General features: G+C 62.6%; 1 protein-coding gene across 1 annotated transcript; it reads right to left on the minus strand.

Moving 5' to 3' along the window:
• Positions 1-18,822: 18,822 nt before the first annotated feature.
• Positions 18,823-20,414, minus strand: LOC129201352 (ferritin heavy chain A-like). Its single transcript, XM_054812473.1, has 4 exons — positions 20,192-20,414; positions 19,734-19,880; positions 19,490-19,615; positions 18,823-19,154 (listed from the first exon to the last, which is right to left on the minus strand). The coding sequence occupies exons 1-4, from the start codon at positions 20,291-20,293 to the stop codon at positions 18,987-18,989; spliced, it is 543 nt and encodes a 180-aa protein (XP_054668448.1). The 5' UTR covers positions 20,294-20,414; the 3' UTR covers positions 18,823-18,986.
• Positions 20,415-20,570: the final 156 nt, after the last annotated feature.

Genomic DNA, 20,570 nt, shown 5'->3' on the forward strand with positions numbered 1-20,570 from the left:
TCTACCCTCGGCCAAAATCAGCACTCACCCTCAAAACTCCAAACGTCGAGCCCCTGCTCCCAGGCCAAAGGTGCCAGACCCAAAACGCGTGCCTGGCCTCAAACCTCCCTTGGTGGCCCTCGCACACCACCACTCACATTGGGGCTGCGGGCTCGCCGAGACGAGCAAGGCCTCGACATAGCACCTTACGTCACTCTACCCTCGGCCAAAATCAGCCCTCACCCTCAAAACTCCAAACGTCGAGCCCCTGCTCCCAGGCCAAAGGTGCCAGACCCAAAACGCGTGCCTGGCCTCAAACCTCCCTTGCTGGCCCTCGCACAGCCCCATTCACATTGGGGCTGCGGGCTCGCCGAGACGAGCAAGGCCTCGACATAGCACCTTACGTCACTCTACCCTCGGCCAAAATCACCACTCACCCTCAAAACTGCAAACGTCGAGCCCCTGCTCCCAGGCCAAAGGTGCCAGACCCAAAACGCGTGCCTGGCCTCAAACCTCCCTTGGTGGCCCTCGCACAGCACCATTCACATTGGGGCTGCGGGCTCGCCGAGCCGAGCAAGGCCTCAACATAGCACCTTACGTCACTCTACCCTCGGCCAAAATCAGCCCTCACCCTCAAAACTCCAAACGTCGAGCCCCTGCTCCCAGGCCAAAGGTGCCAGACCCAAAACGCGTGCCTGGCCTCAAACCTCCCTTGGTGGCCCTCGCACAGCACCATTCACATTGGGGCTGCGGGCTCGCCGAGACGAGCAAGGCCTCGACATAGCACCTTACGTCACTCTACCCTCGGCCAAAATCAGCATTCACCCTCAAAACTCCAAACGTCGAGCCCCTGCTCCCAGGCCAAAGGTGCCAGACCCAAAACGCGTGCCTGGCCTCAAACCTCCCTTGGTGGCCCTCGCACAGCCCCATTCACATTGGGGCTGCGGGCTCGCCAAGACGAGCAAGGCCTCGACATAGCACCTTACGTCACTCTACCCTCGGCCAAAATCACCACTCACCCTCAAAACTGCAAACGTCGAGCCCCTGCTCCCAGGCCAAAGGTGCCAGACCCAAAACGCGTGCCTGGCCTCAAACCTCCCTTGGTGGCCCTTGCACAGCCCCATTCACATTGGGGCTGCGGGCTCGCCGAGACGAGCAAGGCCTCGACATAGCACCTTACGTCACTCTACCCTCGGCCAAAATCAGCACTCACCCTCAAAACTCCAAACGTCGAGCCCCTGCTCCCAGGCCAAAGGTGCCAGACCCAAAACGCGTGCCTGGCCTCAAACCTCCCTTGGTGGCCCTCGCACAGCACCATTCACATTGGGGCTGCGGGCTCGCCGAGACGAGCAAGGCCTCGACATAGCACCTTACGTCACTCTACCCTCGGCCAAAATCAGCATTCACCCTCAAAACTCCAAACGTCGAGCCCCTGCTCCCAGGCCAAAGGTGCCAGACCCAAAACGCGTGCCTGGCCTCAAACCTCCCTTGGTGGCCCTCGCACAGCCCCATTCACATTGGGGCTGCGGGCTCGCCAAGACGAGCAAGGCCTCGACATAGCACCTTACGTCACTCTACCCTCGGCCAAAATCACCATTCACCCTCAAAACTCCAAACGTCGAGCCCCTGCTCCCAGGCCAAAGGTGCCAGACCCAAAACGCGTGCCTGGCCTCAAACCTCCCTTGGTGGCCCTTGCACAGCACCATTCACATTGGGGCTGCGGGCTCGCCGAGACGAGCAAGGCCTCGACATAGCACCTTACGTCACTCTACCCTCGGCCAAAATCAGCACTCACCCTCAAAACTCCAAACGTCGAGCCCCTGCTCCCAGGCCAAAGGTGCCAGACCCAAAACGCGTGCCTGGCCTCAAACCTCCCTTGCTGGCCCTCGCACAGCCCCACTCGCACTGGGGCTGCGGGCTCGCCGAGACGAGCAAGGCCTCGACATAGCACCTTACGTCACTCTACCCTCGGCCAAAATCAGCCCTCACCCTCAAAACTCCAAACGTCGAGCCCCTGCTCCCAGGCCAAAGGTGCCAGACCCAAAACGCGTGCCTGGCCTCAAACCTCCCTTGCTGGCCCTCGCACAGCCCCATTCACATTGGGGCTGCGGGCTCGCCGAGACGAGCAAGGCCTCGACATAGCACCTTACGTCACTCTACCCTCGGCCAAAATCAGCCCTCACCCTCAAAACTCCAAACGTCGAGCCCCTGCTCCCAGGCCAAAGGTGCCAGACCCAAAACGCGTACCTGGCCTCAAACCTCCCTTGCTGGCCCTCGCACAGCCCCACTCGCACTGGGGCTGCGGGCTCGCCGAGACGAGCAAGGCCTCGACATAGCACCTTACGTCACTCTACTCTCGGCCAAAATCAGCACTCACCCTCAAAACTCCAAATGTCGAGCCCCTGCTCCCAGGCCAAAGGTGCCAGACACAAAACGCGTGCCTGGCCTCAAACCTCCCTTGCTGGCCCTCGCACAGCCCCACTCGCACTGGGGCTGCGGGCTCGCCGAGACGAGCAAGGCCTCAACATAGCACCTTACGTCACTCTCGGCCAAAATCAGCCCTCACCCTCAAAACTCCAAACGTCGAGCCCCTGCTCCCAGGCCAAAGGTGCCAGACCCAAAACACGTGCCTGGCCTCAAACCTCCCTTGCTGGCCCTCGCACAGCCCCATTCACATTGGGGCTGCGGGCTCGCCGAGACGAGCAAGGCCTCGACATAGCACCTTACGTCACTCTACCCTCGGCCAAAATCAGCACTCGCCCTCAAAACTCCAAACGTCGAGCCCCTGCTCCCAGGCCAAAGGTGCCAGACCCAAAACGCGTGCCTGGCCTCAAACCTCCCTTGGTGGCCCTCGCACAGCCCCATTCACATTGGGGCTGCGGGCTCGCCGAGACGAGCAAGGCCTCGACATAGCACCTTACGTCACTCTACCCTCGGCCAAAATCAGCACTCACCCTCAAAACTCCAAACGTCGAGCCCCTGCTCCCAGGCCAAAGGTGCCAGACCCAAAACGCGTGCCTGGCCTCAAACCTCCCTTGGTGGCCCTTGCACAGCACCACTCACATTGGGGCTGCGGGCTCGCCGAGACGAGCAAGGCCTCGACATAGCACCTTACGTCACTCTACCCTCGGCCAAAATCAGCCCTCACCCTCAAAACTCCAAACGTCGAGCCCCTGCTCCCAGGCCAAAGGTGCCAGACCCAAAACGCGTGCCTGGCCTCAAACCTCCCTTGCTGGCCCTCGCACAGCCCCATTCACATTGGGGCTGCGGGCTCGCCGAGACGAGCAAGGCCTCGACATAGCACCTTACGTCACTCTACCCTCGGCCAAAATCAGCCCTCACCCTCAAAACTCCAAACGTCGAGCCCCTGCTCCCAGGCCAAAGGTGCCAGACCCAAAACGCGTACCTGGCCTCAAACCTCCCTTGCTGGCCCTCGCACAGCCCCACTCGCACCGGGGCTGCGGGCTCGCCGAGACGAGCAAGGCCTCGACATAGCACCTTACGTCACTCTACTCTCGGCCAAAATCAGCACTCACCCTCAAAACTCCAAATGTCGAGCCCCTGCTCCCAGGCCAAAGGTGCCAGACACAAAACGCGTGCCTGGCCTCAAACCTCCCTTGCTGGCCCTCGCACAGCCCCACTCACACCGGGGCTGCGGGCTCGCCGAGACGAGCAAGGCCTCAACATAGCGCCTTACGTCACTCTACCCTCGGCCAAAATCAGCCCTCACGCTCAAAACTGCAAACGTCGAGCCCCTGCTCCCAGGCCAAAGGTGCCAGACCCAAAACACGTGCCTGGCCTCAAACCTCCCTTGCTGGCCCTCGCACAGCACCATTCACATTGGGGCTGCGGGCTCGCCGAGACGAGCAAGGCCTCGACATACCACCTTACGTCACTCTACCCTCGGCCAAAATCAGCACTCACCCTCAAAACTGCAAACGTCGAGCCCCTGCTCCCAGGCCAAAGGTGCCAGACCCAAAACGCGTGCCTGGCCTCAAACCTCCCTTGGTGGCCCTCGCACAGCCCCATTCACATTGGGGCTGCGGGCTCGCCGAGACGAGCAAGGCCTCGACATAGCACCTTACGTCACTCTACTCTCGGCCAAAATCAGCACTCACCCTCAAAACTCCAAACGTCGAGCCCCTGCTCCCAGGCCAAAGGTGCCAGACCCAAAACGCGTGCCTGGCCTCAAACCTCCCTTGGTGGCCCTCGCACAGCCCCACTCACATTGGGGCTGCGGGCTCGCCGAGACGAGCAAGGCCTCGACATAGCACCTTACGTCACTCTACCCTCGGCCAAAATCAGCATTCACCCTCAAAACTCCAAACGTCGAGCCCCTGCTCCCAGGCCAAAGGTGCCAGACCCAAAACGCGTGCCTGGCCTCAAACCTCCCTTGCTGGCCCTCGCACAGCCCCATTCACATTGGGGCTGCGGGCTCGCTGAGACGAGCAAGGCCTCGACATAGCACCTTACGTCACTCTACCCTCGGCCAAAATCAGCACTCACCCTCAAAACTCCAAACGTCGAGCCCCTGCTCCCAGGCCAAAGGTGCCAGACCCAAAACGCGTGCCTGGCCTCAAACCTCCCTTGGTGGCCCTCGCACAGCCCCACTCACATTGGGGCTGCGGGCTCGCCGAGACGAGCAAGGCCTCGACATAGCACCTTACGTCACTCTACCCTCGGCCAAAATCAGCATTCACCCTCAAAACTGCAAACGTCGAGCCCCTGCTCCCAGGCCAAAGGTGCCAGACCCAAAACGCGTGCCTGGCCTCAAACCTCCCTTGGTGGCCCTCGCACAGCCCCACTCGCACTGGGGCTGCGGGCTCGCCCAGACGAGCAAGGCCTCAACATAGCACCTTACGTCACTCTACCCTTGGCCAAAATCAGCACTCACCCTCAAAACTCCAAACATCGAGCCCCTGCTCCCAGGCCAAAGGTGCCAGACCCAAAACGCGTGCCTGGCCTCAAACCTCCCTTGCTGGCCCCCGCACAGCCCCACTCACACTGGGGCTGCGGGCTCGCCGAGCCGAGCAAGGCCTCAACATAGCGCCTTACGTCACTCTCGGCCAAAATCAGCCCTCACCCTCAAAACTGCAAACGTCGAGCCCCTGCTCCCAGGCCAAAGGTGCCAGACCCAAAACGCGTGCCTGGCCTCAAACCTCCCTTGGTGGCCCTCACACAGCCCCATTCACATTGGGGCTGCGGGCTCGCCGAGACGAGCAAGGCCTCGACATAGCACCTTACGTCACTCTACCCTCGGCCAAAATCAGCCCTCACCCTCAAAACTGCAAACGTCGAGACCCTGCTCCCAGGCCAAAGGTGCCAGACCCAAAACGCGTGCCTGGCCTCAAACCTCCCTTGGTGGCCCTCGCACAGCACCATTCACATTGGGGCTGCGGGCTCGCCGAGACGAGCAAGGCCTCGACATAGCACCTTACGTCACTCTACTCTCGGCCAAAATCAGCACTCACCCTCAAAACTCCAAACGTCGAGCCCCTGCTCCCAGGCCAAAGGTGCCAGACCCAAAACGCGTGCCTGGCCTCAAACCTCCCTTGCTGGCCCTCGCACAGCCCCATTCACATTGGGGCTGCGGGCTCGCCGAGACGAGCAAGGCCTCGACATAGCACCTTACGTCACTCTACCCTCGGCCAAAATCAGCCCTCACCCTCAAAACTCCAAACGTCGAGCCCCTGCTCCCAGGCCAAAGGTGCCAGACCCAAAACGCGTGCCTGGCCTCAAACCTCCCTTGGTGGCCCTCGCACAGCACCATTCACATTGGGGCTGCGGGCTCGCCGAGACGAGCAAGGCCTCGACATAGCACCTTACGTCACTCTACTCTCGGCCAAAATCAGCCCTCACCCTCAAAACTCCAAACGTCGAGCCCCTGCTCCCAGGCCAAAGGTGCCAGACCCAAAACGCGTGCCTGGCCTCAAACCTCCCTTGGTGGCCCTCGCACAGCCCCATTCACATTGGGGCTGCGGGCTCGCCGAGACGAGCAAGGCCTCGACATAGCACCTTACGTCACTCTACTCTCGGCCAAAATCAGCCCTCACCCTCAAAACTCCAAACGTCGAGCCCCTGCTCCCAGGCCAAAGGTGCCAGACCCAAAACGCGTGCCTGGCCTCAAACCTCCCTTGCTGGCCCTCGCACAGCCCCACTCGCACTGGGGCTGCGGGCTCGCCCAGCCGAGCAAGGGCTCGACGTAGCGCCTTACGTCACTCTACTCTCGGCCAAAATCAGCACTCACCCTCAAAACTCCAAACGTCGAGCCCCTGCTCCCAGGCCAAAGGTGCCAGACCCAAAACGCGTGCCTGGCCTCAAACCTCCCTTGCTGGCCCTCGCACAGCCCCACTCGCACTGGGGCTGCGGGCTCGCCCAGCCGAGCAAGGGCTCAACGTAACGCCTTACGTCACTCTCGGCCAAAATCAGCCCTCACCCTCCAAACTGCAAACGTCGAGCCCCTGCTCCCAGGCCAAAGGTGCCAGCCCCAAAACGCGTGCCTGGCCTCGAACCTCCCTTGGTGGCCCTCGCACAGCCCCACTCGCACTGGGGCTGCGGGCTCGCCGAGACGAGCAAGGCCTCAACGTAGCGCCTTACGTCACTCTACCCTCGGCCAAAATCAGCATTCACCCTCAAAACTGCAAACGTCGAGCCCCTGCTCCCAGGCCAAAGGTGCCAGCCCCAAAACGGGTGCCTGGCCTCAAACCTCCCTCGGCGGCCCTCGCACAGACCCACTCCCATTGGGGCTGCGGGCTCGCCGAGACGAGCAAGGCCTCGACATAGCACCTTACGTCACTCTACTCTCGGCCAAAATCAGCATTCACCCTCAAAACTCCAAACGTCGAGCCCCTGCTCCCAGGCCAAAGGTGCCAGACCCAAAACGCGTGCCTGGCCTCAAACCTCCCTTGCTGGCCCTCGCACAGCACCATTCACATTGGGGCTGCGGGCTCGCCGAGACGAGCAAGGCCTCGACATAGCACCTTACGTCACTCTACTCTCGGCCAAAATCAGCCCTCACCCTCAAAACTGCAAACGTCGAGCCCCTGCTCCCAGGCCAAAGGTGCCAGACCCAAAACGCGTGCCTGGCCTCAAACCTCCCTTGCTGGCCCTCGCACAGCACCATTCACATTGGGGCTGCGGGCTCGCCGAGACGAGCAAGGCCTCGACATACCACCTTACGTCACTCTACCCTCGGCCAAAATCAGCACTCACCCTCAAAACTCCAAACGTCGAGCCCCTGCTCCCAGGCCAAAGGTGCCAGACCCAAAACGCGTGCCTGGCCTCAAACCTCCCTTGGTGGCCCTCGCACAGCCCCATTCACATTGGGGCTGCGGGCTCGCCGAGACGAGCAAGGCCTCGACATAGCACCTTACGTCACTCTACCCTCGGCCAAAATCAGCACTCACCCTCAAAACTCCAAACGTCGAGCCCCTGCTCCCAGGCCAAAGGTGCCAGACCCAAAACGCGTGCCTGGCCTCAAACCTCCCTTGCTGGCCCTCGCACAGCCCCACTCGCACTGGGGCTGCGGGCTCGCCGAGACGAGCAAGGCCTCGACATAGCACCTTACGTCACTCTACCCTCGGCCAAAATCAGCCCTCACCCTCAAAACTCCAAACGTCGAGCCCCTGCTCCCAGGCCAAAGGTGCCAGACCCAAAACGCGTGCCTGGCCTCAAACCTCCCTTGCTGGCCCTCGCACAGCCCCATTCACATTGGGGCTGCGGGCTCGCCGAGACGAGCAAGGCCTCGACATAGCACCTTACGTCACTCTACCCTCGGCCAAAATCAGCCCTCACCCTCAAAACTCCAAACGTCGAGCCCCTGCTCCCAGGCCAAAGGTGCCAGACCCAAAACGCGTACCTGGCCTCAAACCTCCCTTGGTGGCCCTCGCACAGCCCCACTCGCACCGGGGCTGCGGGCTCGCCGAGACGAGCAAGGCCTCGACATAGCACCTTACGTCACTCTACTCTCGGCCAAAATCAGCACTCACCCTCAAAACTCCAAATGTCGAGCCCCTGCTCCCAGGCCAAAGGTGCCAGACACAAAACGCGTGCCTGGCCTCAAACCTCCCTTGCTGGCCCTCGCACAGCCCCACTCGCACCGGGGCTGCGGGCTCGCCGAGCCGAGCAAGGGCTCGACATAGCGCCTTACGTCACTCTCGGCCAAAATCAGCCCTCACCCTCCAAACTCCAAACGTCGAGCCCCTGCTCCCAGGCCAAAGGTGCCAGACCCAAAACACGTGCCTGGCCTCAAACCTCCCTTGCTGGCCCTCGCACAGCACCATTCACATTGGGGCTGCGGGCTCGCCGAGACGAGCAAGGCCTCGACATACCACCTTACGTCACTCTACCCTCGGCCAAAATCAGCACTCACCCTCAAAACTCCAAACGTCGAGCCCCTGCTCCCAGGCCAAAGGTGCCAGACCCAAAACGCGTGCCTGGCCTCAAACCTCCCTTGGTGGCCCTCGCACAGCCCCATTCACACTGGGGCTGCGGGCTCGCCGAGACGAGCAAGGCCTCGACATAGCACCTTACGTCACTCTACCCTCGGCCAAAATCAGCACTCACCCTCAAAACTCCAAACGTCGAGCCCCTGCTCCCAGGCCAAAGGTGCCAGACCCAAAACGCGTGCCTGGCCTCAAACCTCCCTTGGTGGCCCTCGCACAGCACCATTCACATTGGGGCTGCGGGCTCGCCGAGACGAGCAAGGCCTCGACATAGCACCTTACGTCACTCTACCCTCGGCCAAAATCAGCCCTCACCCTCAAAACTCCAAACGTCGAGCCCCTGCTCCCAGGCCAAAGGTGCCAGACCCAAAACGCGTGCCTGGCCTCAAACCTCCCTTGCTGGCCCTCGCACAGCCCCATTCACATTGGGGCTGCGGGCTCGCCGAGACGAGCAAGGCCTCGACATAGCACCTTACGTCACTCTACCCTCGGCCAAAATCACCACTCACCCTCAAAACTGCAAACGTCGAGCCCCTGCTCCCAGACCAAAGGTGCCAGACCCAAAACGCGTGCCTGGCCTCAAACCTCCCTTGGTGGCCCTCGCACAGCACCATTCACATTGGGGCTGCGGGCTCGCCGAGACGAGCAAGGCCTCGACATAGCACCTTACGTCACTCTACTCTCGGCCAAAATCAGCACTCACCCTCAAAACTCCAAACGTCGAGCCCCTGCTCCCAGGCCAAAGGTGCCAGACCCAAAACGCGTGCCTGGCCTCAAACCTCCCTTGCTGGCCCTCGCACAGCACCATTCACATTGGGGCTGCGGGCTCGCCGAGCCGAGCAAGGCCTCGACATAGCACCTTACGTCACTCTACCCTCGGCCAAAATCAGCCCTCACCCTCAAAACTCCAAACGTCGAGCCCCTGCTCCCAGGCCAAAGGTGCCAGACCCAAAACGCGTGCCTGGCCTCAAACCTCCCTTGGTGGCCCTCGCACAGCACCATTCACATTGGGGCTGCGGGCTCGCCGAGACGAGCAAGGCCTCGACATAGCACCTTACGTCACTCTACCCTCGGCCAAAATCAGCATTCACCCTCAAAACTCCAAACGTCGAGCCCCTGCTCCCAGGCCAAAGGTGCCAGACCCAAAACGCGTGCCTGGCCTCAAACCTCCCTTGGTGGCCCTCGCACAGCCCCATTCACATTGGGGCTGCGGGCTCGCCAAGACGAGCAAGGCCTCGACATAGCACCTTACGTCACTCTACCCTCGGCCAAAATCACCACTCACCCTCAAAACTCCAAACGTCGAGCCCCTGCTCCCAGGCCAAAGGTGCCAGACCCAAAACGCGTGCCTGGCCTCAAACCTCCCTTGGTGGCCCTTGCACAGCACCATGCACATTGGGGCTGCGGGCTCGCCGAGACGAGCAAGGCCTCGACATAGCACCTTACGTCACTCTACCCTCGGCCAAAATCAGCACTCACCCTCAAAACTCCAAACGTCGAGCCCCTGCTCCCAGGCCAAAGGTGCCAGACCCAAAACGCGTGCCTGGCCTCAAACCTCCCTTGCTGGCCCTCGCACAGCCCCACTCGCACCGGGGCTGCGGGCTCGCCGAGACGAGCAAGGCCTCGACATAGCACCTTACGTCACTCTACCCTCGGCCAAAATCAGCCCTCACCCTCAAAACTCCAAACGTCGAGCCCCTGCTCCCAGGCCAAAGGTGCCAGACCCAAAACGCGTGCCTGGCCTCAAACCTCCCTTGGTGGCCCTCGCACAGCCCCATTCACATTGGGGCTGCGGGCTCGCCGAGACGAGCAAGGCCTCGACATAGCACCTTACGTCACTCTACCCTCGGCCAAAATCAGCCCTCACCCTCAAAACTCCAAACGTCGAGCCCCTGCTCCCAGGCCAAAGGTGCCAGACCCAAAACGCGTGCCTGGCCTCAAACCTCCCTTGCTGGCCCTCGCACAGCCCCACTCGCACCGGGGCTGCGGGCTCGCCGAGACGAGCAAGGCCTCGACATAGCACCTTACGTCACTCTACTCTCGGCCAAAATCAGCACTCACCCTCAAAACTCCAAATGTCGAGCCCCTGCTCCCAGGCCAAAGGTGCCAGACACAAAACGCGTGCCTGGCCTCAAACCTCCCTTGCTGGCCCTCGCACAGCCCCACTCGCACCGGGGCTGCGGGCTCGCCGAGACGAGCAAGGGCTCAACATAGCGCCTTACGTCACTCTCGGCCAAAATCAGCCCTCACGCTCCAAACTGCAAACGTCGAGCCCCTGCTCCCAGGCCAAAGGTGCCAGACCCAAAACGCGTGCCTGGCCTCAAACCTCCCTTGCTGGCCCTCGCACAGCCCCACTCGCACCGGGGCTGCGGGCTCGCCGAGACGAGCAAGGCCTCGACATAGCACCTTACGTCACTCTACCCTCAGCCAAAATCAGCATTCACCCTCAAAACTCCAAACGTCGAGCCCCTGCTCCCAGGCCAAAGGTGCCAGATCCAAAACGCGTGCCTGGCCTCAAACCTCCCTTGGTGGCCCTCGCACAGCACCATTCACATTGGGGCTGCGGGCTCGCCGAGACGAGCAAGGCCTCGACATAGCACCTTACGTCACTCTACCCTCGGCCAAAATCAGCACTCACCCTCAAAACTCCAAACGTCGAGCCCCTGCTCCCAGGCCAAAGGTGCCAGACCCAAAACGCGTACCTGGCCTCAAACCTCCCTTGCTGGCCCTCGCACAGCCCCACTCACACCGGGGCTGCGGGCTCGCCGAGACGAGCAAGGCCTCGACATAGCACCTTACGTCACTCTACTCTCGGCCAAAATCAGCACTCACCCTCAAAACTCCAAATGTCGAGCCCCTGCTCCCAGGCCAAAGGTGCCAGACCCAAAACGCGTGCCTGGCCTCAAACCTCCCTTGCTGGCCCTCGCACAGCCCCACTCGCACTGGGGCTGCGGGCTCGCCCAGCCGAGCAAGGGCTCAACGTAGCACCTTACGTCACTCTACCCTTGGCCAAAATCAGTATTCACCCTCAAAACTGCAAACGTCGAGACCCTGCTCCCAGGCCAAAGGTGCCAGACCCAAAACGCGTGCCTGGCCTCAAACCTCCCTTGGTGGCCCTCGCACAGCCCCATTCACATTGGGGCTGCGGGCTCGCCGAGACGAGCAAGGCCTCGACATAGCACCTTACGTCACTCTACCCTCGGCCAAAATCACCACTCACCCTCAAAACTGCAAACGTCGAGCCCCTGCTCCCAGGCCAAAGGTGCCAGACCCAAAACGCGTGCCTGGCCTCAAACCTCCCTTGCTGGCCCTCGCACAGCCCCACTCGCACCGGGGCTGCGGGCTCGCCGAGACGAGCAAGGCCTCGACATAGCACCTTACGTCACTCTACCCTCGGCCAAAATCAGCCCTCACCCTCAAAACTCCAAACGTCGAGCCCCTGCTCCCAGGCCAAAGGTGCCAGACCCAAAACGCGTGCCTGGCCTCAAACCTCCCTTGCTGGCCCTCGCACAGCCCCATTCACATTGGGGCTGCGGGCTCGCCGAGACGAGCAAGGCCTCGACATAGCACCTTACGTCACTCTACCCTCGGCCAAAATCAGCCCTCACCCTCAAAACTCCAAACGTCGAGCCCCTGCTCCCAGGCCAAAGGTGCCAGACACAAAACGCGTGCCTGGCCTCAAACCTCCCTTGCTGGCCCTCGCACAGCCCCACTCGCACCGGGGCTGCGGGCTCGCCCAGCCGAGCAAGGGCTCAACATAGCGCCTTACGTCACTCTCGGCCAAAATCAGCCCTCACGCTCCAAACTGCAAACGTCGAGCCCCTGCTCCCAGGCCAAAGGTGCCAGACCCAAAACACGTGCCTGGCCTCAAACCTCCCTTGCTGGCCCTCGCACAGCACCATTCACATTGGGGCTGCGGGCTCGCCGAGACGAGCAAGGCCTCGACATACCACCTTACGTCACTCTACCCTCGGCCAAAATCAGCACTCACCCTCAAAACTCCAAACGTCGAGCCCCTGCTCCCAGGCCAAAGGTGCCAGACCCAAAACGCGTGCCTGGCCTCAAACCTCCCTTGCTGGCCCTCGCACAGCCCCACTCGCACTGGGGCTGCGGGCTCGCCCAGCCGAGCAAGGGCTCAACGTAGCGCCTTACGTCACTCTACCCTTGGCCAAAATCAGTATTCACCCTCCAAACTGCAAACGTCGAGACCCTGCTCCCAGGCCAAAGGTGCCAGACCCAAAACGCGTGCCTGGCCTCAAACCTCCCTTGCTGGCCCTCGCACAGCCCCATTCACATTGGGGCTGCGGGCTCGCCAAGACGAGCAAGGCCTCGACATAGCACCTTACGTCACTCTACCCTCGGCCAAAATCACCACTCACCCTCAAAACTCCAAACGTCGAGCCCCTGCTCCCAGGCCAAAGGTGCCAGACCCAAAACGCGTGCCTGGCCTCAAACCTCCCTTGGTGGCCCTTGCACAGCACCATGCACATTGGGGCTGCGGGCTCGCCGAGACGAGCAAGGCCTCGACATAGCACCTTACGTCACTCTACCCTCGGCCAAAATCAGCACTCACCCTCAAAACTGCAAACGTCGAGCCCCTGCTCCCAGGCCAAAGGTGCCAGACCCAAAACGCGTGCCTGGCCTCAAACCTCCCTTGCTGGCCCTCGCACAGCCCCACTCGCACCGGGGCTGCGGGCTCGCCGAGACGAGCAAGGCCTCGACATAGCACCTTACGTCACTCTACCCTCGGCCAAAATCAGCCCTCACCCTCAAAACTGCAAACGTCGAGCCCCTGCTCCCAGGCCAAAGGTGCCAGACCCAAAACGCGTGCCTGGCCTCAAACCTCCCTTGCTGGCCCTCGCACAGCCCCATTCACATTGGGGCTGCGGGCTCGCCGAGACGAGCAAGGCCTCGACATAGCACCTTACGTCACTCTACCCTCGGCCAAAATCAGCCCTCACCCTCAAAACTCCAAACGTCGAGCCCCTGCTCCCAGGCCAAAGGTGCCAGACCCAAAACGCGTACCTGGCCTCAAACCTCCCTTGCTGGCCCTCGCACAGCCCCACTCGCACCGGGGCTGCGGGCTCGCCGAGACGAGCAAGGCCTCGACATAGCACCTTACGTCACTCTACTCTCGGCCAAAATCAGCACTCACCCTCAAAACTCCAAATGTCGAGCCCCTGCTCCCAGGCCAAAGGTGCCAGACACAAAACGCGTGCCTGGCCTCAAACCTCCCTTGCTGGCCCTCGCACAGCCCCACTCGCACCGGGGCTGCGGGCTCGCCCAGCCGAGCAAGGGCTCAACATAGCGCCTTACGTCACTCTCGGCCAAAATCAGCCCTCACGCTCCAAACTGCAAACGTCGAGCCCCTGCTCCCAGGCCAAAGGTGCCAGACCCAAAACACGTGCCTGGCCTCAAACCTCCCTTGCTGGCCCTCGCACAGCACCATTCACATTGGGGCTGCGGGCTCGCCGAGACGAGCAAGGCCTCGACATACCACCTTACGTCACTCTACCCTCGGCCAAAATCAGCACTCACCCTCAAAACTCCAAACGTCGAGCCCCTGCTCCCAGGCCAAAGGTGCCAGACCCAAAACGCGTGCCTGGCCTCAAACCTCCCTTGGTGGCCCTCGCACAGCCCCATTCACATTGGGGCTGCGGGCTCGCCGAGACGAGCAAGGCCTCGACATAGCACCTTACGTCACTCTACTCTCGGCCAAAATCAGCACTCACCCTCAAAACTCCAAACGTCGAGCCCTTGCTCCCAGGCCAAAGGTGCCAGACCCAAAACGCGTGCCTGGCCTCAAACCTCCCTTGGTGGCCCTCGCACACCACCACTCACATTGGGGCTGCGGGCTCGCCGAGACGAGCAAGGCCTCGACATAGCACCTTACGTCACTCTACCCTCGGCCAAAATCAGCATTCACCCTCAAAACTCCAAACGTCGAGCCCCTGCTCCCAGGCCAAAGGTGCCAGACCCAAAACGCGTGCCTGGCCTCAAACCTCCCTTGGTGGCCCTCGCACAGCCCCATTCACATTGGGGCTGCGGGCTCGCCAAGACGAGCAAGGCCTCGACATAGCACCTTACGTCACTCTACCCTCGGCCAAAATCACCACTCACCCTCAAAACTGCAAACGTCGAGCCCCTGCTCCCAGGCCAAAGGTGCCAGACCCAAAACGCGTGCCTGGCCTCAAACCTCCCTTGGTGGCCCTTGCACAGCACCATGCACATTGGGGCTGCGGGCTCGCCGAGACGAGCAAGGCCTCGACATAGCACCTTACGTCACTCTACCCTCGGCCAAAATCAGCCCTCACCCTCCAAACTGCAAACGTCGAGCCCCTGCTCCCAGGCCAAAGGTGCCAGACCCAAAACGCGTGCCTGGCCTCAAACCTCCCTTGCTGGCCCTCGCACAGCCCCACTCGCACCGGGGCTGCGGGCTCGCCGAGACGAGCAAGGCCTCGACATAGCACCTTACGTCACTCTACCCTCGGCCAAAATCAGCATTCACCCTCAAAACTCCAAACGTCGAGCCCCTGCTCCCAGGCCAAAGGTGCCAGATCCAAAACGCGTGCCTGGCCTCAAACCTCCCTTGGTGGCCCTCGCACAGCCCCATTCACATTGGGGCTGCGGGCTCGCCGAGACGAGCAAGGCCTCGACATAGCACCTTACGTCACTCTACCCTCGGCCAAAATCAGCACTCACCCTCAAAACTCCAAACGTCGAGCCCCTGCTCCCAGGCCAAAGGTGCCAGACCCAAAACGCGTGCCTGGCCTCAAACCTCCCTTGGTGGCCCTCGCACAGCCCCACTCGCACTGGGGCTGCGGGCTCGCCCAGCCGAGCAAGGGCTCAACGTAGCGCCTTACGTCACTCTACCCTTGGCCAAAATCAGCACTCACCCTCAAAACTGCAAACGTCGAGCCCCTGCTCCCAGGCCAAAGGTGCCAGACCCAAAACGCGTGCCTGGCCTCAAACCTCCCTTGCTGGCCCCCGCACAGCCCCACTCGCACTGGGGCTGCGGGCTTGCCCAGCCGAGCAAGGGCTCAACGTAGCGCCTTACGTCACTCTCGGCCAAAATCAGCCCTCACCCTCCAAACTGCAAACGTCGAGCCCCTGCTCCCAGGCCAAAGGTGCCAGACCCAAAACGCGTGCCTGGCCTCAAACCTCCCTTGGTGGCCCTCACACAGCCCCATTCACATTGGGGCTGCGGGCTCGCCGAGACGAGCAAGGCCTCGACATAGCACCTTACGTCACTCTACCCTCGGCCAAAATCAGCCCTCACCCTCCAAACTGCAAACGTCGAGCCCCTGCTCCCAGGCCAAAGGTGCCAGACCCAAAACGCGTGCCTGGCCTCAAACCTCCCTTGGTGGCCCTCGCACAGCACCATTCACATTGGGGCTGCGGGCTCGCCGAGACGAGCAAGGCCTCGACATAGCACCTTACGTCACTCTACTCTCGGCCAAAATCAGCACTCACCCTCAAAACTCCAAACGTCGAGCCCCTGCTCCCAGGCCAAAGGTGCCAGACCCAAAACGCGTGCCTGGCCTCAAACCTCCCTTGGTGGCCCTCGCACACCACCACTCACATTGGGGCTGCGGGCTCGCCGAGACGAGCAAGGCCTCGACATAGCACCTTACGTCACTCTACCCTCGGCCAAAATCAGCACTCACCCTCAAAACTCCAAACGTCGAGCCCCTGCTCCCAGGCCAAAGGTGCCAGACCCAAAACGCGTGCCTGGCCTCAAACCTCCCTTGGTGGCCCTCGCACAGCCCCACTCGCACTGGGGCTGCGGGCTCGCCGAGACGAGCAAGGGCTCAACGTAGCACCTTACGTCACTCTACCCTTGGCCAAAATCAGCATTCACCCTCAAAACTGCAAACGTCGAGCCCCTGCTCCCAGGCCAAAGGTGCCAGACCCAAAACGCGTGCCTGGCCTCAAACCTCCCTTGGTGGCCCTCGCACAGCCCCATTCACATTGGGGCTGCGGGCTCGCCAAGACGAGCAAGGCCTCGACATAGCACCTTACGTCACTCTACCCTCGGCCAAAATCACCACTCACCCTCAAAACTGCAAACGTCGAGCCCCTGCTCCCAGGCCAAAGGTGCCAGACCCAAAACGCGTGCCTGGCCTCAAACCTCCCTTGGTGGCCCTTGCACAGCACCATGCACATTGGGGCTGCGGGCTCGCCGAGACGAGCAAGGCCTCGACATAGCACTTTACGTCACTCTACCCTCGGCCAAAATCAGCATTCACCCTCAAAACTGCAAACGTCGAGCCCCTGCTCCCAGGCCAAAGGTGCCAGACCCAAAACGCGTGCCTGGCCTCAAACCTCCCTTGCTGGCCCTCGCACAGCCCCACTCACATTGGGGCTGCGGGCTCGCCGAGACGAGCAAGGCCTCGACATAGCACCTTACGTCACTCTACCCTCGGCCAAAATCAGCATTCACCCTCAAAACTCCAAACGTCGAGCCCCTGCTCCCAGGCCAAAGGTGCCAGACCCAAAACGCGTGCCTGGCCTCAAACCTCCCTTGGTGGCCCTCGCACAGCCCCATTCACATTGGGGCTGCGGGCTCGCCGAGACGAGCAAGGCCTCGACATAGCACCTTACGTCACTCTACTCTCGGCCAAAATCAGCACTCACCCTCAAAACTCCAAACGTCGAGCCCCTGCTCCCAGGCCAAAGGTGCCAGACCCAAAACGCGTGCCTGGCCTCAAACCTCCCTTGCTGGCCCTCGCACAGCCCCACTCGCACTGGGGCTGCGGGCTCGCCCAGCCGAGCAAGGGCTCAACGTAACGCCTTACGTCACTCTACTCTCGGCCAAAATCAGCACTCACCCTCAAAACTCCAAACGTCGAGCCCCTGCTCCCAGGCCAAAGGTGCCAGACCCAAAACGCGTGCCTGGCCTCAAACCTCCCTTGCTGGCCCTCGCACAGCCCCACTCGCACTGGGGCTGCGGGCTCGCCCAGCCGAGCAAGGGCTCAACGTAACGCCTTACGTCACTCTCGGCCAAAATCAGCCCTCACCCTCCAAACTGCAAACGTCGAGCCCCTGCTCCCAGGCCAAAGGTGCCAGCCCCAAAACGCGTGCCTGGCCTCGAACCTCCCTTGGTGGCCCTCGCACAGCCCCACTCGCACTGGGGCTGCGGGCTCGCCCAGCCGAGCAAGGGCTCAACGTAGCGCCTTACGTCACTCTACCCTCGGCCAAAATCAGCATTCACCCTCAAAACTGCAAACGTCGAGCCCCTGCTCCCAGGCCAAAGGTGCGAGCCTCCAAAGGGCTGCCTGCCCTCAAACCTCCCTCGGCGGCCCTCGCACAGACCCACTCCCATTGGGGCTGCAGGCTCGCCTACACGAGCAAGAGCCGGACATAGCGCCTTACGTCACTCTCGACCAGAATCAGCGTCCATCCTCCAAACTGGAAACGTCGAGCCCCTGCTCCCAGGCCAAAGGTGCGAGCCTCCAAAGGGCTGCCTGCCCTCAAACCTCCCTCAGCGGCCCTAGCACAGACCACCACCATCCAGCCTCTAAATCGAAACCATCCAGCCCCTGCTCCCAGGTGGAAGGTTCCAGCACCCAAAGGTGTCCCTTGGCTGGACGTTTTTAATTCTTATTCTGGACTCTGGTAGACACCAAGAGACACTTAAGTCACTCGGGGGCACGAGGGTCTCAGGGAGGTTCCAAGGGAGCCGGAGATGTCCAAAGGGGGCTACGGAGGGAGGAGTAGCCGGTGGAGCACCAGGGAAACCTCAGGAGGGGCCTGGAGGGAACCAGCAGGGTCTGGAGGGGAAAGGGAAAGCTCTGGGGTGCCATCAGGGATGCCGGAGGGGTCCTGCAAACCGGGGACACCCCCACTGTCCCTGGAAGCTGAGGAAGTGACACACCGAGGCACCCGCGGCTCCCGGCCGGCACCAAGCGGAGCACGGGGCTGGTGGCAGCGCCTGGCCTGGAGCCACAACTCCCAGCAGGCACTGCTGAACCAACATGTCCGCCCCGAGGCCCTGACAGAGAACCACACCCCCGCTGCAAGGATCGCGGTGACCACGGGTCCCAGCTCTGGCCCTGCCACCCATCGCTCTGAGCCTCTGCCGACCCCCATCCCCGGGACGAGGGGGCTTTGGGGACTGCACCTCATCCCCCCCCCCCATTTTGTTTTCCCAAGGGTGCCTCCCCCCGCCCCTCCCCGCCCCGGTGCTGAGTCGCATCCGTTCGTCCATCTTCCAGCTTCCCCTCCTTGTGTCACCCCAGGGTCACCCCCCACAGCCAGGGGGGGCTGGCCAGTGCCCCGACACCCCCCCCCCATGACAGATGTGACACACACCCCCACCCCCCAAGCCAGCCCTCAGAGAACTGGGTGGGGGGAAGCGGGACCCCCCGGGAGGTATTCAAAGGAGACAAGATGGAGGTGGGGGGGGGGGGGAACAAGGGCAGACCCTTTATTGGAGTCATGCTGGGGGAGGAGACCCCCAGCAGGTGAGCCCCCTTGAATGGGGCAGGGGGGTTACAGGGTCTGGTGGAGAGGGGGGGTCCTGGGAGGGGAGGGTCCCAGGGAGCCGCCCGTTGCGGGGGTTCAGCTGCGCTCTTCCAGGCTGAGGCGGTCGAAAAGGTACTCGCCGAGGCCGCTTGGGGCCCCCCCCGGCCCCCCGGCCAGGCGTCGCAGGTTGGTGATGTGGTCCCCCAGCACCTTGATGGCCTTCACCTGCTCGTCCAGGTAGTGGGACTCGAGGAAGTCACAGAGCTGTGGGGACAGGAGCAGAAGGGCATCAACCAGGGCTGGGGGCGGGCGGGGGGGGGGGGGCTCTGCAGGGCAGGGACAGAGGTGGGAGGGCTGGGGGAGACCTCGGGGGGACAGGGACAGCCAGGGATCCTAAGGGAAAAGGGCAGCAGGTCCAGGCGGAGATCCTGGAGAGGCAGGGAACGAGGCCAAGGACCCCTGAACGCAGGAGCAGACCCCCCCCCCCCCCCGCAAGGACGGGGGACACACACACCCCCCCACCACCACCACCTCAAGCAGCATCTCAGGAGACAGACCCTGCGGGGGGATTTGGGGGGGGGGGGCAGAGGGTGACTCACATGGGGGTCCCCCTTCTCGGTGGCCAGGCGGTGCAGGTCCAGCAGCGCCTGGTTCACCGACTTCTCCAGCTGCAACGCCGCCTCCACCGCCTCCAGCGCCGAGCCCCAAGTGTCCTGCTCCGGCTTCTGCAAAGTGGGGTGAGGGGGGGGACACACAGGGACTGTCACATCCCCCGTGCAACCCAGGTTGGACAGCCCAGACACCCCACCATAGCCCCATTCCCCCCCCCCCCATACACCCCACCTTGACGTCATGCAGCAACACGCGGCCGCCGCGGCGCGTCTGGAAACGCAGCAGCCCCTCGGCGTGTTCCCGCTCCTCGTGTGACTGCGCCAGGAAGAAACGTCCCAGCCGAGGCAGCGCCACATCGTCTCGCTCGAAGTAGAAGGCCTGTGGGATCGGAAGTCAGGGCGGGCGCCCCCAGGAAGCCCCCCCCCCCATCCCAAGGTGCCCCCCCCGACCCGCCCCCCCCAACTCTAACAAGGACCCCCCCCCCAAAACCTTCCCTGCCACCCTCCCCTTATCGTGCCCTCGCAGGCGGCACCACCCCCACCAAAACCGGTGTCGATCGGCTTGGGGCAGGGGGGCCCCGGGGTGCAGGGGGGGCCCCGGGGTGCAGGGGGGATCCCGAGACCCTCAGGGGGTGGGGGGGGGAGTGCAGTTTTGGGGGGGGGGCGAGGAGGGTGTCCCCAGGACCTTACCATGGAGAGGTAGACGTAGGAAGCGTGGAGCTCCATGTTGGCCATACGGTTGACGGCGGCCTCGCAGTCGCGGTGGTAGTTTTGGCGGATCTGGGATTCCATGGCGGGAGGACGGAGCGGCGGGATGGACGGACAGACAGACGGACGGGCGGGCGGTGGGGCGGGAGCGGGCCGGTTCCGTTCAAGCACTGTTGAAGCGAGAACGCGGCTCTGCCCGCACAAAGCCCCCGCGGAGGTTTATATCCCGCTACCGGTAGGCGGGGAAAGGGCCCCCCCCCCCCCTCCCTCCCCGCCATGTCACTCCCTGGGGGGCCTGTCCTTAGGCTGGGGAAGGGACCTGGGCACCCAGTGGGTGTCATTGTGTCGTGTGCTGTGTGTG

Source organism: Grus americana, unplaced genomic scaffold (genome assembly GCF_028858705.1).
Source record: "Grus americana isolate bGruAme1 unplaced genomic scaffold, bGruAme1.mat scaffold_976, whole genome shotgun sequence".
Taxonomy (NCBI): domain Eukaryota; kingdom Metazoa; phylum Chordata; class Aves; order Gruiformes; family Gruidae; genus Grus; species Grus americana.

Coding starts and splice junctions, on each gene's coding strand:
- LOC129201352 (XM_054812473.1), bottom strand. CDS start 20,293: ATGGAATCCCAGATCCGCCAAAACTACCACCGCGACTGCGAGGCCGCC. Junction 19,616..19,733: donor TGTTGCTGCATGACGTCAAG/GTGGGGTGTATG, acceptor CCCACTTTGCAG/AAGCCGGAGCAGGACACTTG. Junction 19,155..19,489: donor CCGAGAAGGGGGACCCCCAT/GTGAGTCACCCT, acceptor CTGTCCCCACAG/CTCTGTGACTTCCTCGAGTC.